General features: G+C 38.1%; 1 protein-coding gene across 4 annotated transcripts in view; it reads left to right on the plus strand.

Moving 5' to 3' along the window:
• Positions 1-782: 782 nt before the first annotated feature.
• Positions 783-19,041, plus strand: part of LOC131155742 (uncharacterized) — a 57,696-nt gene continuing 39,437 nt past the window's right edge. The window contains exons 1-7 of one of the 4 annotated variants that reach the window (XM_058109116.1): positions 783-900; positions 2,529-2,704; positions 3,027-3,208; positions 3,362-3,961; positions 4,115-4,192; positions 6,428-6,752; positions 6,862-7,061. In XM_058109116.1, the coding sequence (XP_057965099.1) occupies positions 2,530-2,704; positions 3,027-3,208; positions 3,362-3,961; positions 4,115-4,192; positions 6,428-6,752; positions 6,862-7,061 (1,560 nt within the window). In that variant the 5' untranslated portion in view covers positions 783-900; position 2,529. Of the gene's footprint in view, positions 901-1,432; positions 1,511-2,528; positions 2,705-3,026; positions 3,209-3,361; positions 3,962-4,114; positions 4,193-6,427; positions 6,753-6,861; positions 7,062-19,041 lie in introns of those variants that run through there. The other 3 variants (XM_058109118.1, XM_058109119.1, XM_058109117.1) reach the window with 3 other exon arrangements.

Here is a 19,041-nt window from a genome sequence, read left to right on the forward strand (position 1 = left end):
AGGTGTGGAGGTATCTGTGAGGTGGGAGGATTCAATAAACCATGGAATGAGAAAAAAATTAGAATTGAAGCCACTGTTGGAGGAGGAAATAAGGAGTGTGAGGGAGAAACCGTGGAATAGGAAAGAATCACGATCGAAGTAGCTATTGGAGGAGGAAGTAGCCCAACGGTTTGATCATAACAGGATTTCACACTTGTGTGTGAAGTTGTTGTCGTGTGTGTGTGTGTGAGAGAGAGAGAGAGAGAGAGAGAGAGAGAGAGAGAGAGAGAGAGAGAGAGAAAGAGAATATCAATGACTTGGTTATAACAAAATTTCGCTTGTTTATGAGTTTGTGTGAGAGACAAAGAGCATGCCATTCGCACAATCATAGAGAGAGAAAGTGAGAGACTATGCATAATTTTTGTGTGAATGTTGGACGGTAAGGTGAAAGGTATTATTAAAAGTGATTTTCCAAACCAATAATATTTCAGTTCACTTAAGATTAGGCAATCAAAAAATTTGTAAGGAATTAAAAATTCAAAAATTCAAAAATATCCAAACAAGCTTTTGGAAGCCTCTAAAAGTATTCCGATCTTTTTAATGTAATAGTTTATATATCCTAATAAATAACATAACTACTCTTTTAATTAAATTTAAATATTAAATATTCTTCAATTTTTTTGTTCATTTTTTTTTGGAGTTATTTCATCAAAATAAATATAATTTTTTTTTTAAAAAAAACAGTTAAAGCCGTGCGTGACCTGTCCTCGTTTGTATTTTTCTGGCAACTTTATTAGTAACCGAACCATTTGTACACTCACTTCATGCGTTTCGGCACCATTTCGCGCTTCTCTGGCTTCAATTAAACACTCCCTCCGACTCTCCCAGAAACGAAGATCGTATCCTTACATCTCATATTCTGTAAGAATCTACCTCAATCGATACTGGTTCAGTTTCTTCCAATTTTTCTTGACCGAAAACTGCAATCGTAGTGCAATCGTTTTGTTTTTGTTTCGAGCAACACAGTTGTTTTTTCGCTTGCTTGTTGCTTCTTTGTCATTCTTTTTTAGGTTAATGTGGCATTCGTGTTACCGAAAAACAAGAACTGAATCGTTTTTATTTTTTTATTTTTTTTTAAATTTTGGGCAAGAAGTTCCATTTTTTATGTTTAATATAGGCTATGGTTTATCCATTGTAATTCGTACAAGAAATTTTTTGAATAAAAGTACTAGAATAGTTAGAACTATTGGTAGTGCTTTTTGAATTGTGGAATTGATTTTAGGAATTCATAGGAATTAATTGTTTTCGTCATTTTCTGCGTGACTTTTATTGTGAATTTGAATAGGAAGCTCAGTTGAACAGAAAGACGATTAAAAAAACCCTTCCCCCACCCCCCCGCGGGGTTATTTATTTCTTTATTTATTCGTGTAATGTTTTTTGAACTTACAATTAGACCGGACCAGTGCATGTTGCATAAACAAGGAACCAGAAGCAAATTATATCTGTGGCCAATGTTGTGCTGTTGCTGATGGTAAATATGGTTAATCAAATGTTTGTGGTCAATTCCTTCCTTTTCATTTAACAATGTGCGTGTGTTTGGTTGTTCTGGTTTACAGGCACATATAAACTGCATTTGAATATATCATGGAGTTGTCCATTGAATTTCTTCATGCAACTTGTTGATGCAATATTTGGATGGGTTGCTTCCTCAGTTGTTTGTTGATCTTGGTTAAACTTGGGTTTTTGAAAAGCAGAACAGTACTGGTGTGCGTTGGTCTGGGCTCCTGGAAAACCCTTTGATGCCTAGATGATCAAGAGGAGGCTTTTTTAAAAGAAAACTGCTATGAGTGGCTTTCCTTCACGATTTCTCCCACTTTCCTTTTTATGCTGTCCCTCCTGATGGTTTGGTCGGCATTCTAACTCTCGCCTCACTCTTGGTAGTAGGTTTGGGATATACCTTCTAAAGTTTGTGGAGTAGTTTGTGGGATATACCTTCCAGGTTCCAGGTTCCAGGAGGGGGTACATGTGTATCCCCTTCATTTTCCCCACATCATAACTTTAGAAGTGGAAAAATTAGCATATGGAAAGGGAGTATGTGTTGTTGATTTTTAGACGTACTTGAAGCAATCATATTCCAAAATTTTTGTTACTTTTGAGATGATTGCCATTTTCCTTGGTGGCTCTTATTAAGATGATGTAATTAAGTTTTTGTGGCACTTCTAACTACCTGGCTGTTTGGGATCAATGATTTAAACTTTGTCATTATAACCTTCTTTATATCTTTGTCAACACCTTTTATTTCTATATCTACGTGTGTGTATTTTGCATTTATGACAATATAAGAATTCATGCTCATGCCTCCAGGCTTATGCTGGCCTTTGGAGGTTTTGGCATGTTGCTGCTACATGTATCTTTTAAGACATTGATAATTATTTCATTCTTTCCTGACACACTTTGCTCCGTTGTTGAGTGACTTATTTAGCCCTAATTGTATTAGAATGACATATTTTAACTCTGGATCATAATAGTTTTGTCTATTTGGATTGCAGGATGGGCGCAGGAAGGAAAACATACACATTTCTTGGAAGTGAAAGTGCACCTTCTACGCCTGACCAGACAACTGCCCATGCATGCGCTAGGAATTTGAAGAAGAGTCATCTTGGTGGGGTCATATTTGGCTGCAAAAGCAGCACTATAAAAGAATGCCTTTTCAAACAACTCTTTGGTTAGTTATCCACATACCCTTTGCATGTTAAACAACTTAAGTTTTTCCTTTTCCCTGTTTTAATATGTTTTTGGTTTCTCTAGCATATTGATTGATGTTTTATTGGTTCTATACTTGTAAATTATGGTCTATGAATATTTGGTGTTATATTCTCATCCACATTCGTATAGATCTTCAATCTAATTCAGAGGCCGTACACATATTCCATTCATCTTGTGTTCATCTTGTGAGCACATTACATTTTCAATAGCTTATCCATTTCTGATTTTGGTCCCTTTCTTAACTTTGGTTTAACTCATATTTGTTTCCAAAATTTTAACAGGCTTGCCAGCTCATCACTTCTTATATGTGAAGAATATTGATCCAGGGTTGCCGCTTTTTTTATTCAACTACAGTGATAGGAAACTTCATGGCATATTTGAAGCTGCTAGTCCTGGTCAAATGAACATAAATCCTTATGGGTGGACCATGGATGGTTCAGATAGGACGCAATATCCTGCACAGGTATAATGTACAGTTTTTGTGCAGTTTTTTGGACATTTTCTCACGTAGTTAAGTTCTCTTTCGTTCTCTCCTTCTTTGATTGTATTTGTAACATGCTGGGTTTTGGTCACAAATTGGCTGTAGTACTGATACCATGCTATTTTCTGAGCCTAGGTTCAAATATGTGTCCAGCTGCAGTGCCAACCGCTGCTTGAAGATCAGTTTAGACCAATAATTGCTGACAACTATTACAGTCAGAATCGTTTCTGGTTTGAGCTAGACCATGCTCAAACTAGTAAGTTGATAAACTTGCTATCCTCCAAAGCGGTTGCTTCAAGTACTTCTCTACTGCAAAATACAGCGAAGTGGAGAACTCTTTTCCAAGCTGCACTATTGGATGACTCAAAAGAGACAAATGAAGTCTCCAAACCACTTGATTCAGAGGTTGCTTTTTCATGTTTGGATCAGTCAAATGGGAATCCGGATTCTGCAGATGTTGCTTTGTGTTTAGACAGAGAAAACCCACCATTGGAAGCTCACTCAGATGTGCAGTTTGTGAAAGATGAAGTGGATCGTTTGTACAGAAAACTGAAGAAATTGTCTTTTGATCGTGAATATTCGAGCTTGTCATTAGTGAATCATGTGGACAACACCATTGCTGTGAATGACATGCAGTTGGAGGACAGAGTTATTTTGGAAGCTCAAGCTTTGTCAGAGGAGAAGAATGAAAAGAGTCCTGACTCTCCATCTGATATCCAGTCTGTTGTAACTAAGGTAGATGTGAATGTATGTTTTGCATTTGTCCTGAAGTTTATATACAGGCACACAATGTCTATTGTGTGTCGGTCACTAAATTTTGATTATGGGAATTTCTGTTAGTTTTGGTCCTATTTTCTTCTGTCCTCATATTATTCTTTGTTTGTCAAGTTGATTCAGGAAATTGAGGAGTTAAAGGGTTTTAGAACTGAACAAGTTGAAAGGATGGGTTATTTGGAGCAGAAACTGGTATGAGTTGCTGTGCCCATAATTTTAAACTTTACAATCCGTATAATGTCCCCCTACATTTTCTGGTTTTCATTTCAGTGTGGCTAAGTTGCATTGGGCTGTACGATTTTCAACAGTAATTACAGTCGTTCAATTGGATTAAAGAATAGTTTCAGATAGAAACATTACCTAGATAGTTTTCGAAGATGATGCTTGCTGTAACTAGTTTAGACTTGTTTTTCCCCCATTTTTGGTTGAGGGACTAAAAATAAGCATTGTGGGTTTGATAGACAATTTTTATCCTTTTTTTTGGTGGGGGGAAGAAAATGACAAAGGGAAACTCTTGTTGGTTTGATAGGCAGAACATAGTTACCTGGATCACGATGTTTTTTGGGTCATGGTACAGGTATGGTAATGAAGTACGCTACTTAAGACGTACGTAGTTCTTTGGGTTGGGGTGGGGAGGTAGACTGCCATTTCAGATCATGGTATGTGTCAACCACTTATTTTGGTTGATTAGTCAATATGCATGTTGTGTCGCTGAGTGTTTTGAATTATTTACTTTGGATGGAATAATTATCAGCTGTACTCAAAGAAAAATCTCAGTCACTCGAACAGTTCTCACTCTCCTCTGACACTCAAAACATTTGGAATAATTATCAGCTGTACTCAAAGAAAATTCTCAGTCACTCGAACAGTTCTCACTCTCCTCTGACACTCAAAACATTTCTCTCTCTCTCTCTCTCTCTCTCTCTCTCTTCGTCTGTTCAAATCCATCTGCCATCGCAGCCGCAAAAAGCCCTTTTCTTTCTCTCCATCACAGGCTTTGCAGCAGCAGGAAGTCCTGTTCTCTCTTGTGTAGGCTTTGCAGCAGCAGAAGCCCATATTCTTTCTTTCGTTGCAGGCTTCATAGCAGCAGGAATCCCCTTTCTCTCTCTTGTTGCAATCTTTGCAGCCACAGAAAGCTCTCTTCTCTTTCTCTCTCTCCCTAGCAGGTTTCGCAGCAACAGTGAATGTTTTCACATATTTTTATTTGAAAATGGTCGACAAATCTGGGTTGCCACTTGTGGGGAATTGGATCCCAACCCCATCAATCCGGGACATTGTTGACCTATGAATCAGTATGTACGATCTGGATTGCGGTTCCACCCAAGTAACTATGATTCGCACGGTTCCACCCAGGTAACTATGATCCAGAATATATATATTTTGGTTAGTTCATTATGCTGTAGAGAATGCACAATTAAAAAGGAAAAAAATCATATCATGATGGTGCCTATTGCATTTGTTTAGGTATTCTTTGTGGATGACAACAGTTGTACTTTAACAATTTTTTGACAATTGTGTTTGTTTTTGACTGTTTTGAATTGCATACTTTTGAGAATGAAACTTTAGTTAACTCAACTAATTGTGTTTTTAAGTGGGCTGATAATGAAATATTGAAGGCTTGGAATCTAATCCCTTTCTTTTATTACTTTTCTTGCATTGTGTTCAGTATGAAGAAAATAAGAAAGAAAATGTGTTGGAACAAGAAATTAACGAAGAATTTCTTTTTCCTTGTTTGGTAGGTTGGAAAACTAAGGCAGGAAAGAAAATAGAGGGACATGTATATGAATCTTCTCAGTCCTACAACCAATTCCCCAAAAGTTTTGGATAATGGGTGGAAGACTGGCCCATAAAATTAATTATTATCATTTCTTCTCCTCGATCTTCCTTTGCTCAACCAAACAATAGGAGGGGATGAGAAACCCCTTTTTCTTTCCTTCCCTTTCTTTCCCTTGCACCTTTTCTCTTTTCTTCTTTTTCCTTTCCTCCTTCCAAATGCAACATTAAAAACTCAATGGAGCCTTGAGGTTTTTGCTCTTTCTAATTTTTGTCTCAAATTTTCTGCATAGTTATATGATAAGATTCTTGCTGGTTCCCCTACATGTTTTGAATTAAAGAATTTATCAAAGTATTATGGGGGTGTTGAGGTAGTGGTTCTTTGTAATTTGTAATCGTTACTATCCTTTTTTATTCAGTGTTAAAATAAATTCAAAATCATGACACTTGTACCCTAGGCTTTTGGCTTCTAATTTGGCTCATAAATGGCTTAGGTTTCATCTACCACTTAAAAAAATTGCCTTTGGAAATGGTATGTACCTGTTGTTAGGCATTGGATATTGGTACAGGAGTACATGCTTGCATTTGTCTAAAATTTAAATAGTTGTCCAATTTATGTTTTGGATTATGGTTGATTTCACTCTAGCATTTCAGATTGAGGCAGAAAGAGAAATTCAATACCTCAAAGATCGCTGTATGATGTTCGAGTCTATGTCAAATCCTACTACAACAGATGTTAATGAGGCTTTAATTGAGACATCTGATGAGCTGCGTTTAGATGTTGATGAGTTCATATATCTAGTTGGAGGATATGATGGTGTATCATGGTTAGCAGCATTGGATGCCTATTCACCTTCAAGGGATGTGTTAAAATCTCTCAAGTCAATGAACTATGTTCGTTCTTATGCCTCAGTAGCAAAGTTGAATGGTGAGATTTATGTATTTGGGGGTGGAAATGGATGTTCATGGTATGATTCAGGTATTAGATCCTGCATTCTTTATTTTTGGTTTATTTTTTGTTATTATTTTTTTGGTTCACCGAAGTATTTATTTTTAAAATTGTTATGCTCCTTGTGTGAACTGTGAAGTTGAAACATACAATCCAGCCAATAATCAGTGGACTCCCCGCCCATCTTTAAACAGAAAAAAGGGTAGCCTAGCTGGAGTTACTTTGGACAACAAAATTTTTGCTGTTGGTGGTGGGAATGGCGTTGAATGCTTTTCAGATGTTGAAATGTTTGATTTAGATGTTGGACGATGGATCACAACACGTTCAATGCTACAGAAGGTAATTCTTGTTTGGTGCTTGACTTATGTGTCTTATAGTGGATAACTGAACTTGCTCACAAGGATTAAGAGTTGAACATTTACTTAATAACTGCTATGGTTGACACTGTTGGCCATGAATGAAAAGAAAAAGCAGACTGTTGTTTTGTTCATTCACTTAAAAAAATGAAGCCTTGGCAAGATGATGTGGTTTGAGAAATAGCAAGAGATTCAAATTCAAGGTATTTGAGATTTTTGGATGTTTGTGTGATTTTTTTTTTCAGGTATTCCAGATTCTCAATAAATTGTCAAAACTTATCATGTAGTTGTGTAATCCATGTATAAATTAATCCTAAATTAAAGAAAAAACTAAAAATTAGAAAACAACCCCAAAATAACTATAATTTTGGAAACAGTTGTAAAGAAAATTGTGACACTCAGTCTTTTAGTGCCTAGCACAACCATGTCATAATGTGGTTTGTAGAGGGCATGATGTATGCAACCTTACCTCCACATTCAGATAGGCTGTTGCCATAACTTTGAATTATGACGTTCAGATTTTCAGTTTTCATTGTAGCACAGCAGTTAACAATTGGTCAAGGCTTACTCTCATAAACACTGCTCTTCTACCTAAATGGCTATGACGCTTCTAGCTAATTGTTAGAAGTTAACTTGCTCAAGATGTTAGAAGTCTTGACCAAGTCTTATTGTTAACTTTTCATCTAAGTTATGAACAAAATAAAGCCATTCCATTTTTTGTTGGTGAATTGATTAGTCCTTTGGTTTCCTGGAATCTTCATTTTAGGAGACCTCTGAACGATAGGGAGATGGTCAAATTACCATCTTTGTTATCTTTATTGAGTGGCAGTAATCTTTATTTTGGAGGGGGGGGGGGGGGAAGGGGGAACGTTCATTCTTGGACTTTGGATCAGTTAGGTGCGCTTTGCTGAAAATATTTTTTTTGAATTTTTGATTTCCAACTTTTCTTTCTCACTATACTACACCATTTCGAAGGCTAAGGTTCCTCCTAAAATAAAGGCTTTCACTTGGTTGGTTGTGCTTAATAAGGTAAATACCAATAACTTGTTGCAAATTAGGAGACCTATGAAGGCTCCCTTCCCTGATGCATGTGTGTTCTATTACAAGAACTCTAAGACAACTTCTTCCCTTCCTTTGCAATGTGAATTTGCTTTGAGCATTTGAAATTATGCTTTTTGGCGTCATGGGAGAAAGCTGGGTTTGTCCTCACTTGGTGGAAGATTTTATGGAAATAACGTTCGCAGATTTTGGTGGAAGAAAGGACAGGGCAACTTTATGGAAGTGCGGCTTTTTCTTAGTATTATGGGGTTTATGGATGGAATGTAATTCTCGGATATTTTCTAGGAAAAAATCAAATCAGATGTTGGTTTGGAAAAAAATAAAGTATTTAGCCACTTTGTGGTGTGTTGGATATGGATTTTTTAAAGAGGCAAGCTTTCAGGAGCTGCAAAGAGGTTGGAGGAACATGTTGACTGGATGATTTTTTTTCTTGGGCATTTTCCATGTTTTCTTGTTTAGTCTTGGAGTGTCTCAATTTGTCTTGGAAGATTTCTCATTCTCCATCTTGTAAATTCTCTCTCTATTAATGATATCTTCTTTTGTTTATAAAAAAATCTAAAAATTAGTTTCCCAAATTCTAACAAAACCTCTAATTCTAAATTCATGACTAAAATATTTTCTCAGAATATTGTTCAGACCATCCTATGTCACATGGGTCCTAACTTGCCTGATTCTGAAATGGCTTAATTTAAAAATTGAGAGACTGTTTAGTGGGAAGTAATATCCTGTCTGTGATGCTGGATGGCACTTTCTTAAGTAAAAGAAATAAGAGAGCTAGAATGTAAGGGATGAAGGAAGAAGAGGGAAGAAAGAAGGGAGAAGAAGAGAAGAGGAAGGTAGATGTTTTATGTAGAGAGAGAAGAAAAACACAGATTCTGTATTCAAATTTATAATTCCAACATACAACTAAGTAATATATTTATACTCCACAGTTAACTCAAGTTCACAATAAAACTTAAACCCAGCATAGCAGCAAAACCACACAACAAGAAGGTCCGATACTTGCATCGTCATTCTTCAGGTCCTAGATCAATGCCTAAAATATGTACGCCGAATAGGTAGTCTAAATGATGATGGCATTCATTTGCCATACTAACTCGCTGAAAGGCATTTGACTCCGGAGAGTGACTACAATTACTCTACTTGCTTGAGAGCAATCTAATGAACATAATCTTCAACAAACCATAAAGCATTTGAAGTGAGCCAATCTCTCCACTAATCCACATTTCGTCGAAAACAAGTGAGGATAATCCATAAACTCATTATTGAGAATAGCCTCGATTGTGTCTTTAGAAATTAGAGGAGCCTCAGAAATTGCAAAGCCGATATGAGCACTAGAAGATAAAGTAGGAGGCTCAAAGGTTCCTTGGTAATGTGCCAAGATCTCTACATTGAAAACATGATTGATGTTCCCATGATTAGGCTAATCTAGCAAATATGCGTTAGGTCCAAGTTCTTAAGGGCGGAGCATGGGCCAATGGCATGAGCACGGAGCTTATTAAGGGAATTTTTGGGTAGCATTTAGGTCTAATGCAAAAAGGACACTATTACTCATATTAAACTCTCAAGCCCTTAGGCTTCAATGTACATCACTAGCAAGTTTATATTCCATATGCATCATTGCAAGTTCATGCCTAACCTTTGCATGCAACTTAGTGACTTGGTGAATAGAATATTCAATAGGCTAAGAGTCACAGACGCCCAATTTAGACTCGTCTAAGGGGCCGTGTGGCACTCGTCGAGGCTCTCCCTCAACAGAGTCAGCCAATAATCACTCGTTCAAACCTGCAAATGTGAGCATCACATAAGTCTCGACAACCACTCATAATCATGAAATATCAATATAGACAACGATGGAACAGGTAGGCAAGAGACATTCATGCTCAATGATAACATAAAGACTACTTATTCTATTCAAGTAAGAGAACACAATACAAGCCATGACACAAGTAATTTGATATTCATTTACAAATCCCTGGAGAATACATGTAAAGCCATCTCTCTCCCCCATTAAATCCCCATTACATTGTTACCCCCTAACATTCTCCCCCACTCATTCTATCGACGACCTCATCGAGTTGTTGTAAAGAGTCTTCAATCTTCAGGTTTTGCTGTTGTTGTCTTGAAGTTTGTAAATTCTTGGATTTTCTGTCTGAGATGCTGGAAGTCTTCTGTCTTGTCACCATCGGTCCTCTCCTAACCAAGTTTTGTTGTTGACGACCTTCATCATTGCTGACTCTATCTATAAGGGTCTTCACTACGTCTCTAGCTACTATCTTCATTTACGGAAGGGTTCGGGCTCCTGCACTTCTATCTATATTGATCTTCTTCATTGACATGGGGCTTTCCAAGAACCAGGTCTCTAGCTTCAAATTGTCACCCATTAAATTGTAAAGCCATCTCTCTCCCCCATTATATCCCCATTACTTTGTCACCCCCTGACATTCTCCCCCACTCATTCTATCGACGACCTTATCGAGTTGTTGTAAAGAGTCTTCAATCTTCAGGTTTTGCTGTTGTTGTCTTGAAGTTTGTAAATTCTTGGATTTTCTGTCTGAGATGCTGGAAGTCTTCTGTCTTGTCACCATCGGTCCTCTTTTAACCAAGTGTTGTTGTTGACGACCTTCATCATTGCTGACTCTATCTGTAAGGGTCTTCTCTACGTCTCTGGCTACTATCTTCATTTACGGAAGGGTTGGGGCTCCTGCACTTCTACTTGTATTGATCTTCTTCATTGACACGGGGCTTTCCAAGAACCAGGTCTCTAGCTTCAAATTGTCATGGTCATGTAGGCTTTGTGAGTTTGTAGGCTTTCTAGCAAATGTTCATCCTCACAAATTTGATTGTTCATCTGTCACCATCTCAACAAGACATGATTAGTTGCAACATATTTTACAAAAATTACTGCAAAAGTAATACATCTTAATAGGAAACATAATTTCACAAAAAGTTGCTAGTATTTTTCCCCCATTTCACTTCTTACTTGGGCTTCTGAGGACTCCCCAAAAGCCTTAGGGCGCCTACCATACAATTCTTTTCTCCCAAATCAGTGTTCAAGACTTTTGTTTTCTTTTGGATTGTTTTCAAGGCATTCAAGGCCTTCTGCTCAGGGCATTCTGCTACAGGATGGGGCCCCATGCATAGAAAACAAGCAAGTGGCGGTCGCTGCACCCCATTCCTCGCATCTTTGTCATTCCACTCTCTCATTGTTCGGGGTTCTTTCTCGCTCAAGAAGCTATTAGATCCCTTGTCACTCTCCGTGCTTGAAGATCTATACACCCGAGAAGATCTTTGTTCGTGATTGTCAGATGTTGGGTATTTCCTTTTCTAAGAACCATTTGAGTAGTCATCCCCTGCTTCCAGGGTTCGGCTTAAGAAATCCTCCAACCGTTCAGCTGCTGCGAGAGTCGAGGGAAGGTCACGAATCCCTTGCCTTCCCAACTCATTCTTCGGCCATGTTTTGAGTCCTCAAAGGAAGTGGAAGAGTCTGTTAGAATCCGCCATATCCTTAATGTCGAGCATTAGGGTTTGGAACTCCCGTACATAACTCCCTATCGAGCCTGTCTGTTGTAATTCATATACCTTGCAATGCGCCATGTACTCTGTATTTCTTGGGTAAAATTGTTCTTTTAAAGCATGTTTAAACTCTTCCCAAGTATGGATGGTATACCGGTTGTTTTGCATGTCTTCACATTTGGTTCTCCACATTAACTTAGCATCCTTGGTAAGATATACCATTGCAATGTTAACTTGGTCCTCCTCTAGATCAATCCTTGAGCACTTAAAGTAGTGTTCCAGATCGAAGACGAAGTTGTCTAACTCCTTTGCATCTCGAGCGCCCCCAAAACATTTAGGTTCTGGCACCTTAATGCGAATTCCCCCACAAGTATCGGTTATTGGCCTTCGAGACATCTGGGCCACTGCATTTAGCTTAGTACTCACCTCTCGCAAGTCATTCTGAAATTGATCTGTTATGTTTCTAAGATTACCTACCTCCTTCACATCCTCTTTCATGGTGCTAATAGATTCTTTGACATTATCAACAAGCACATAAAAATCATCAGTTAATCCCTGTAGGGAGGCCTCAACCTCTATTGGCTCTCTCCCTTGGGATTTCAGGAATGGCATTATGCCCTCAATGTGTTTCACCCTATTCTCGAAGGCTTCCAATTGCTCAATGTTCCTTTGGAAGACCTCAAGCTCTATTGGTCTTTTCTCCGGGGATTTTATACATGGAATGAATTTCTCAAGTTTCACAATTCTCATCTCAAACTCAGATACATTGTAGAGGTTTCCTCTAGTGTTCTCTCGGGCGGTCTCAAGCTTTATTGGCACGCCTCTCTTTTTTGAAAATTTTGTCACCAACGCTTGGAGTTCGAAGAACTGCGACTCCAAGGTTTCAAGGTTTGTCACTCTTGCCTCCAGAGCCTCAACACGCTCTGTCTTTCCTGACTTCGCAGATTTCATCTTGCCATTTGTGGTGCTCACACACACTGTGCTTTGATACCAACTGTCACAGACCCCCAATTTAGACTCGTCTAAGGGGCCGTGCGGCACTCGTTGAGGCTCTCCCTCAACAGAGTCAACCAATAATCACTCGTTCAAACCTGCAAACGTGAGCATCACATAAGTCTCGGCAGCCACTCATAATCATGAAATATCATCATAGACAGCAATGGAACAGGCAGGCAAGAGACATTCATGCTCAATGATAACATAAAGACTACTTATTTTATTCAAGTAAGAGAACACAATACAAGCCATGACACAAGTAATTTGATATTCATTTACAAATCCCTGGAGAATACATGTAAAGCCATCTCTCTCCCCCATTAAATCCCCATTACATTGTCACCCCCTAACACTAAGCAGTAGGGCATTTGGTTGTAAAAAGGATAGGATCAATGGGCACACTAGGTTTGTAGCACTGAAAAGGATTCTTAACAAATCAGCCTTAGCATCAATTTGGGAATGACAAGAAAATGAAAGTATTGAAAATGTATTCCAAAAGCAACTAACAAACTTGACGTCGCTATGGAATTTGACAAGCCATGCAATTGACAACCTCCCAAAAGAACAACTTAGTTGCATGTTATGCATTAAAAGTCTTATGACACGAGTGAAATGTGCCATTTTGGATAACAAATTAAATATAGCAAAAATAGATATTGCCCTTGGGATGTTTTTGATACGACCTAGGTTTTATTGTAGAGAAATTGAGGAAATTGAAAGGATGGAAAATAAGAAGAGAAAATAGGGTTGATCACTTCAAGTGAATTTGCCTCCAAATTAGCCAAAGGCTCTAAATTATATTATTGCTTAAATTAAAAAGCCCCATAGGGTTACACATATGTATTGTAGAGAATCCTATTCTCAGGAGTGTGAAAACATTAAAACCCCAATCCAAGTCCTTAATGCACTTTAATAACTACTCCTAAAATGACAAGGAAAATAAGGAAAAGTCAACATGACTTAAATGGAGATCATCCTAACAATTTTTGGGAGTCCAAAGAACAAAATCCATACTTAAGTCTATCTCGTGGCATATGTAGTGGAGGACGTTTCCTAGATGTAGCTAGCTGACAAATACAACACTCGAAGACTATCTTAGCGACATTCGTCTTCAAAGAAGGACAAAACCTATCCTCTACTAAGATGATGGTCTTATCACTAACCAATGACCAACTAATCAATCCCTAAACTTGGAAATCTCTAGCAGAAGTACAAGATATGAATAACCTAGTGCTAATTGCTAGGCAACCCTCGTGGATGAAAAATTCTGTAAACCATTTGCAATTACAGTTACCTCTTGAAATACGAGTTCAAAATAAAGTAGAAGACTAATCCTTTAAGCACTCAAATCCCATGACCTTAGCACTCATGATACGAAGAATGACTTGAACCCGACCATGGCCATAATAAGCCACCTTATTCTAAACACTAGGATGATGTTTGGAGATAAAGGTTTAGCACTCAAGAACTCTGGCCACCTAGTATTCTTAACATTCAACTTTTTTTGGAAACTCAAATATGGCAAAGCAATGTGGTTTGAAAAGACAAACTCTTGGGGTAAAAGATAGTATCTTCAATGTTGTGAGGTCACCACATAAAATTCTTTCCCATATGTGATGTGTTTCTATTTAGCCTTTTAGAGTTTTTCACTGGCAAATGCTATTGTTTGCCACTACTGACTCAAAAACTCTATTGATACCAACCGAAGGCTTCACAAGCTACCTCAAAGACTACTAAAGTATGGATGACTAAATGCCAATCCATCTTCTACTTGATCTCTTTAAAAGCTCTATCAAAAGGGTCCAATGGAGCTCCTGCTGCCAAACCCCTTATAAATTGCATATAAAAAATGGCTGGAAAAGCTATAAACTTCAGAAATAGCCCTATGCTCAAGCTACTCCCTAATTGGCTCTAATCTTATGAGGAATTGTTTTTGTTTTTGTTTTTGATAGCAAAAGAATATTTCATTAATAGAAAGAGAATTTACATGAGGGAGAATGAGACATCTCCCAAGAAAGGCCTGGAAAAATCTAGAAAAAGAGCAACTAAAAAATATTAAAATACCAAAAAATGAAAGATCAGCATTCCAAAATGTTCTTCCAATCTCTATGTTACTCCTGGAAACTAATTTCTCTGAAAAAACCCAAATCAATGCACCACATTGAGGCCAAATACTGAATTTATCTCAAACTAGCACCCAATTTTATTTCTTCCCGTTGAATATCCTTGCATTACGCTCCAACCATAAACCCAATAAAACTGTGAGTATTCCACACATCCATAGGACTGCCTTATCCTTTTTCCTACTGAAGCCTTTGAAAGAAATATCTAACAATTCATCAACTGGAGAAGGGCAAACCTAGCTCTCTCCAGAAATGCCATAATGCATGTTTCAAATCCTCCAAGAAAATTCACAGTGCAAAAGAAGATGAGAAGTCGTCTCAAAATTTTTGTAACAGAGCACGCATACATCGACAAAGAGAGTCTTCAAAGGTCTCCTAATTTGGAGCAAGTTATTAGTATTAATTTTATTGAGCACAACCAACCAAGTGAAAGCCTTAATTTTTGGAGGAGCCTTAGCCTTCCAGATGAAATGATAGAGTGGGAAAGAAGAATTGGAGTGAGTCAAGAATTCAAAAAAAAAAAAAAGATTTTCACGAACGCACTCCTAATTGATCCAAAGACCAAGACCGAACAACCCTCCCTGATGAAAGATTATTCCCATCCAATAACGATACAAAGAAGACAACTCCACCGTCCCTATCATTAAGAAGCCTCATACAATGGAAATTCCAAGAAACCAATAGGCTACTTAAATCCCCAACAAAGAAAGATATAGCTTTATTTTGCTCTCAGCGCTTAGTCAAAAAGGACAAGGGAATGAAGTGGATTGATTTATTACCCAACCAAGGGATTTTCCAAAAACATCCAAGAGCCCCTCTCACCTTGAGTTTAGTGTGAGGGATGATAGAAGGATAATTATAAGAAATGGATCTCTATGGACTACCCAAAGATCATCTTAAACTAACTTTGGTATCCCACCCATTCTCATCCAACTTGAACTTACTTCTTATTAGTCTATGCCAAAATGAAGATTCTTCTAGATGAAAGTGCCATAACCATTTAGCTAAAAGAGCTGTGTTTTTAGATACCAACTTGACTAGACCCAACCCTTCCTCCTTTTTAGACCTACAAACCTTACCCTGATTAAGTGATCCCAATGACCCCCCCCCCCCAACAATGTCTTTCATGATTCTCTCGAGCTTGTTAGCAATCCCTATTAGAATCCTAAATATATATAGGAAATATAATGGAATGCTAGAAAAATAAGTCTGGATCAAGGTTATTCTACCCCCTAAAGAGAAGAGCCCCCTTCCAACCGTCTAACCTCTTTGTAACCCTTTCCACTACTAGATTCTAAAAATCCATTGCTCTAGGATTACCCCCAAGAGAACCCCTAGGTAGGTCATTGGCCAATCTAGAATACCACACCCTACTTCAGTGGTCCTTTCCTTTACTCGTTCCACAGGCACATCCAAAGCTGCTAATCCAATCTCCCTATTAATTTTAAGGCCCAACACCCTTTCAAAATTTGAAGAATTCCTAAACTTTTCCTGAAGGAAGGGCTATGATTGTCAAGGAAGAAATTGGTGTTGTCAGCAAATTGAAGATAGAAACCACCATTTCCTCTCTCCCTACTTCTAGACCTTTAACCAACCCCCTCTTCTGATGGGGAACTGCATACCCTACCTTATATCATTTTCAGATAATGTGACACGTGGACAACCTCCCTATGTCCACTACTTTGCTGATATGTTGACACATGGATGACCACCGGATGTCCCCTATTGTTCATAACTCTCTTTTGCAGAAGCACATGGATTACCTTGAAGATTCTTTGATTTGAAGACTTTTGATGCAAGACTTCATTTGAAGACTTTGTAATTATGTTGACTTTATATGTTATTTGAAGAACACATGGAGTATCTATAAGACTTTTCAGTGTGAGAAAGACCCTAGTAGAGATGCTGAAGCAAGTCTGAGTTCAAGACCCATGTGGGCCCCACACGGTCTTGTGGGCCCCACACATGGCTCCATTAGGCCCCACACAAATTGGGCTTCCCTTTGACTTTTGTTTTATATTTAATTTGTAATCTTGCAAGAAAACTTGCTTGCATGTGCTTGTCCCTAGTAAGTTGTGTCTTAGTAAGTTGTCTTAGTATATTAAATGTGTGTAGAAAGTTTGGAGCATTTATTTTGTTAGTAACTTGTAAGAGTAATTAATGTGTCTAGTAAGTTTGTGTCTTTATTATTTGTCTCTCATGCTTGTGTGGGAATTGTTAGTTGTTTAATGTCCTTGTCCTCCCATGCTAGCTAAGCTTGTTAATGCTTTGTCTCCCCATGCTAGCTATATATATATATCTGTTCATTGTAAGAACAAAAGCTAAGTTTTGAATATTGATATTGAAAGGATTTTCCTTTGCTGAAGCTTGTCATAGCTTTGTCCAATCTTTGTGATTGTGTAGTGAGAGGCTGCATCGTTCTCTCTAGAGATCAGGTGGTGAGAGACCACTAACCTGTCCAGCAACTCCATCTCCATATCCTCCCTCCCTCACTCTCACGGCCACCACCATATTTACATCCATACAGCCAGCACTTTCATATCATGACATGGACACCATCAATCCTTTGCATTGCTGCGTTCAATTGGTATTTCACAAGCTTGTACAAAGGACTCTAGGTGTGATCCCACTTGTGTTGAAAAGTGTCAAAATCATCCAAACAACTCTCTTGGTAATCTCAACCTTTATTTGAACCCTTATTTTATATTGTAAGCTTTTTCTGGAAATCTGAAATTCCATATTTAATAAGCCCTTTGAATCCATAGATTGCAATATTAATACTTGCTAGTTTAAAATCATTTGTGAGAATATTGCTTGCTAGCAATAGAATTTAAATTCTTGAAATTTTGAATAACGTCTTTATTGCATATAACTTGATTCCTTTGTGAAAGAACTCTTGGGACTTATTTTTGAACAGCATCATACACCCTTTAAAATTCCCAAAGCATGTGTAATGTCCTCTGATTTATTTTGTTTATGTTCGAATAATTAAATTCGTAATTTAAAGTGTATTGAGTGTATGTGCTTGTGAGGGTTGAACCATAGGACTAGGCCCCCTTTTCCCGTCCTACATCATCTTGGTATCAGAGCCAAGTTAGAATAGACTAAAACCTTAAAGTCTCATTTCCTTAGCTCACAGGATTTTAGTTTCACACTGAAACAGCCGCAGTATTTTGCCCAGAACAGCCCACCTATATTCTGAATTTTGGATATTTGGAACTTAGTTTGGTTAGGTTTACACTTGACCCTACTTTGTGTGACCAAACACCATTCCAAGGGCTTCCTTATTGTGTCCGAATCCTTTCCCAACCCCTAGGATGTCTACTCAAGTGAGGAATCCTTACTGAGGTCGTAGGATTAATGATGAAAGAGAACCACCTATGCCTCCTAGAGAAAGACCTCCCCTCCTTCCACAAAGGTGAGTGAATCGTCAAGATGACTTTGCTAAGAGACCCCCACGTCATGAGCCCTATGGCCAACATTGGAATGATGAGGACTATGACGTTGGTGACTTTCACATTAGGAGACCTTACCATAGGGACCATTGTGATCCTTACAAGGATGTAATGAGGATAGAAGCCCCCACCTATGATGGGCAGATGGATCCTAAAGTATTCCAAGATTGGTTGATTGGGATGGATTCCTATTTTGATTGGTGTAAGATGACTGACCCTTATTGGCTAAGTTTGCAAAAATGAAGTTAACGGGGCAAGCCAAACTCCATTGTATGAATGTCGAGAGGTAGGAAGCAAGGTTAGATCATCGACCCATTGAGCATTAGGATGTAATGAAGGATAGGTTAAGGGAGAAGTATGTACCCCTTTGTTATAGAGAGCACCTTATAGATCAGCTTTACAACCTGCGTCAAGGTAGTATGACTGTTTCAGAATACATGAGTCAATTTGATGAGTTGTTTATAAGATGTGGTGTCCGATTGTTTGTCAGCAGATCTCTCGATTCTGCCTAGGATTAAAGACTGAACTGAGTAGAAAACTATTTCCCCATTACATTGAGTCTAGTGAACAGGCCTATAATTAAGCTCATGACTTTGAGCAAATGACTAAAGGGCCTATAGGAAAACGGTTTGACACCTCTTCAATTAAGTCATACTCTCGAAAGATATAGAGTTATGACAAGCCCCAACTAGCGCAATCAAGTCAAGTTATCTCCCGAGGGAGCAATTCCACAGTCTAACAACCTATGGACAAAGAAAAAGCACCCTTGGTTGGATCCTCTCACCAGAGTTTTGGTAGTGCAGTGTACTTCAGG

This window comes from Malania oleifera, chromosome 5 (genome assembly GCF_029873635.1).
Source record: "Malania oleifera isolate guangnan ecotype guangnan chromosome 5, ASM2987363v1, whole genome shotgun sequence".
Classification (NCBI taxonomy): domain Eukaryota; kingdom Viridiplantae; phylum Streptophyta; class Magnoliopsida; order Santalales; family Ximeniaceae; genus Malania; species Malania oleifera.